This window comes from Condylura cristata, unplaced genomic scaffold, assembly GCF_000260355.1.
Source record: "Condylura cristata isolate star-nosed mole 26May11 unplaced genomic scaffold, ConCri1.0 scaffold00033, whole genome shotgun sequence".
NCBI lineage: Eukaryota > Metazoa > Chordata > Mammalia > Eulipotyphla > Talpidae > Condylura > Condylura cristata.
Window position 1 is genome coordinate 18,821,610 of NW_004567134.1, and position 1,575 is coordinate 18,823,184.

The following is a 1,575-nucleotide window of genomic DNA, read 5'->3' on the forward strand; positions in this document are numbered from 1 at the left end:
CCAGGGGCAGCTTCCGCCGCTCGAGGGTCAATGCGTGCCCGCGGCCAGCAGCCAGTGGAGCCCGCTCGCGCCAGCCGGACAGACGGGGCCGCAGCCCCCGTACCTCTCATTTTCCCGCAGCAGGTCCCGCCCCTTCTTCCAGGCGAAGGTGGGCCGGGGGGACGCGTCCGGCTTGCACTCGATGACCGCCTGGCCGCCCACTCTGGCGAGAGTCACCCTTCTGAGGAGGCTTCTGGAAAAATCCGGGCCCGCAGCTGCGAGAGAGCAGAGGATGCAGGGCCGCTCCTGCGGAGGAGGGGCAGCGCCCCGACTTTCTTCCGCTGACTCCCCAGGATGTGCTGATGGGAGCCGGGGGCCTCCCGCGAGCAAGCTGACGTCCGCTCAAGCCCAGCGGGGGGCTCGGTGTCCTGGAGTTGTCAAAACGGGCGGGACGCGCCAGCGCTGAGCGCGCTGTGGGGAGCCAGCCTGGGAGGGGCGGGCGTGGGGGGCCCAGCGTGGGGTCCAGCCTGGGAGGGGCCCAGCAAAGGAGGCCCAGCCTGGGAGGGGCCGGCATGGGGAGCCGCTGTGGGGGGCCGGCGTGGGGGGCCGAGCGAGACAGACCCCCCCAGGTCCGCTGGGGCTTTCTCGCAGCAGGGAGGGCCCCGAGGTGTCTGGAATCAGGAGACGCAGCGGTCACCAGCGGTGTGGGCCGCGGCCTGCCCACGCCTGGGACAGAGCCACCTCCCGGAGCCCCTGAGAAGGCGCTTGGCCCCCCACCGGCCCGAACCTGAGCAGAGCAAACCACTGGGGAGCCCCACTGCCGAGCCCGGACTCAGCCCCGCTGGGTGGCCGTGCGGCCTGAGCCCCCAGGCAGAGGGCCGGACCCCCAGGGCCAGCCCTCATGGACACGACCCCGCAGAACCTCCCTCTTCTGGGAACTTCAGGGGGTCAACACTGCAGCAGAGGAGGGAGGGAGTCAGCCCCCCAGCCCCGACACCACCCTGGGGAGACCCCAACGCCCCGGTGGCCCCAGTGGCGTTCTCGGCCCACAGCTGGCACGCGGGGCCCGACACAGCCGCCTTGGCCTGCTGGCCGCCCGCGCAGGGTGTGCGGGGGCAGTGGGGGACCGGCGCCCCGCAATGACCGCCCACACAAAGCCGGCGAGGCTGCAAGCGCGTCGTTTCCATTAAGCGCGTTTTGGCGGAAAACTGCCCGCAAGCGCCCAGAAGAGGAGCGGGCAGCTCACTGTCCGGCGGGGGGACGCGGTGCCCCGCGGCTGGTGCGGGGTGACGGCGAGTAAGAGGGCCGCGCTCGGAGCCCCGCCACCCGCACCTCGCTGCCCTCCCGCATGCGACCTCCGCCGGCGCCAGGACTGAGGCCGGCGCCCGAGAGACCACGAGGTGCGTCCCCCTTCGCTGGCCACAGCCCCGCGTCCGGCCCACTCGCGGGGGGAGGGCCAGGGGAACCCCAACACAGCCCGACAGGGGCCGCCCGGCGTGTGCCGGGATGAGGCCCCAGAGTCGGGCGAGCAGCGCGGGGCGGCTGCACTGTGAAGTGAGCGAGGCCCACAGGCCAGGAGCGCGGGGGCGCCCCGGA

General features: G+C 73.5%; 1 protein-coding gene across 1 annotated transcript in view; it reads right to left on the reverse strand.

Annotated features, from left to right (window-relative positions):
* Window positions 1-1,575, reverse strand: part of LOC101624366 (contactin-4-like) — a 76,678-nt gene that overhangs the window by 33,794 nt on the left and 41,309 nt on the right. Inside the window, exon 7 of the mRNA XM_012732098.1 lies at window positions 104-285. Coding sequence (XP_012587552.1) covers window positions 104-285 — 182 coding nt within the window. The remainder of the gene's footprint in view (window positions 1-103; window positions 286-1,575) is intronic.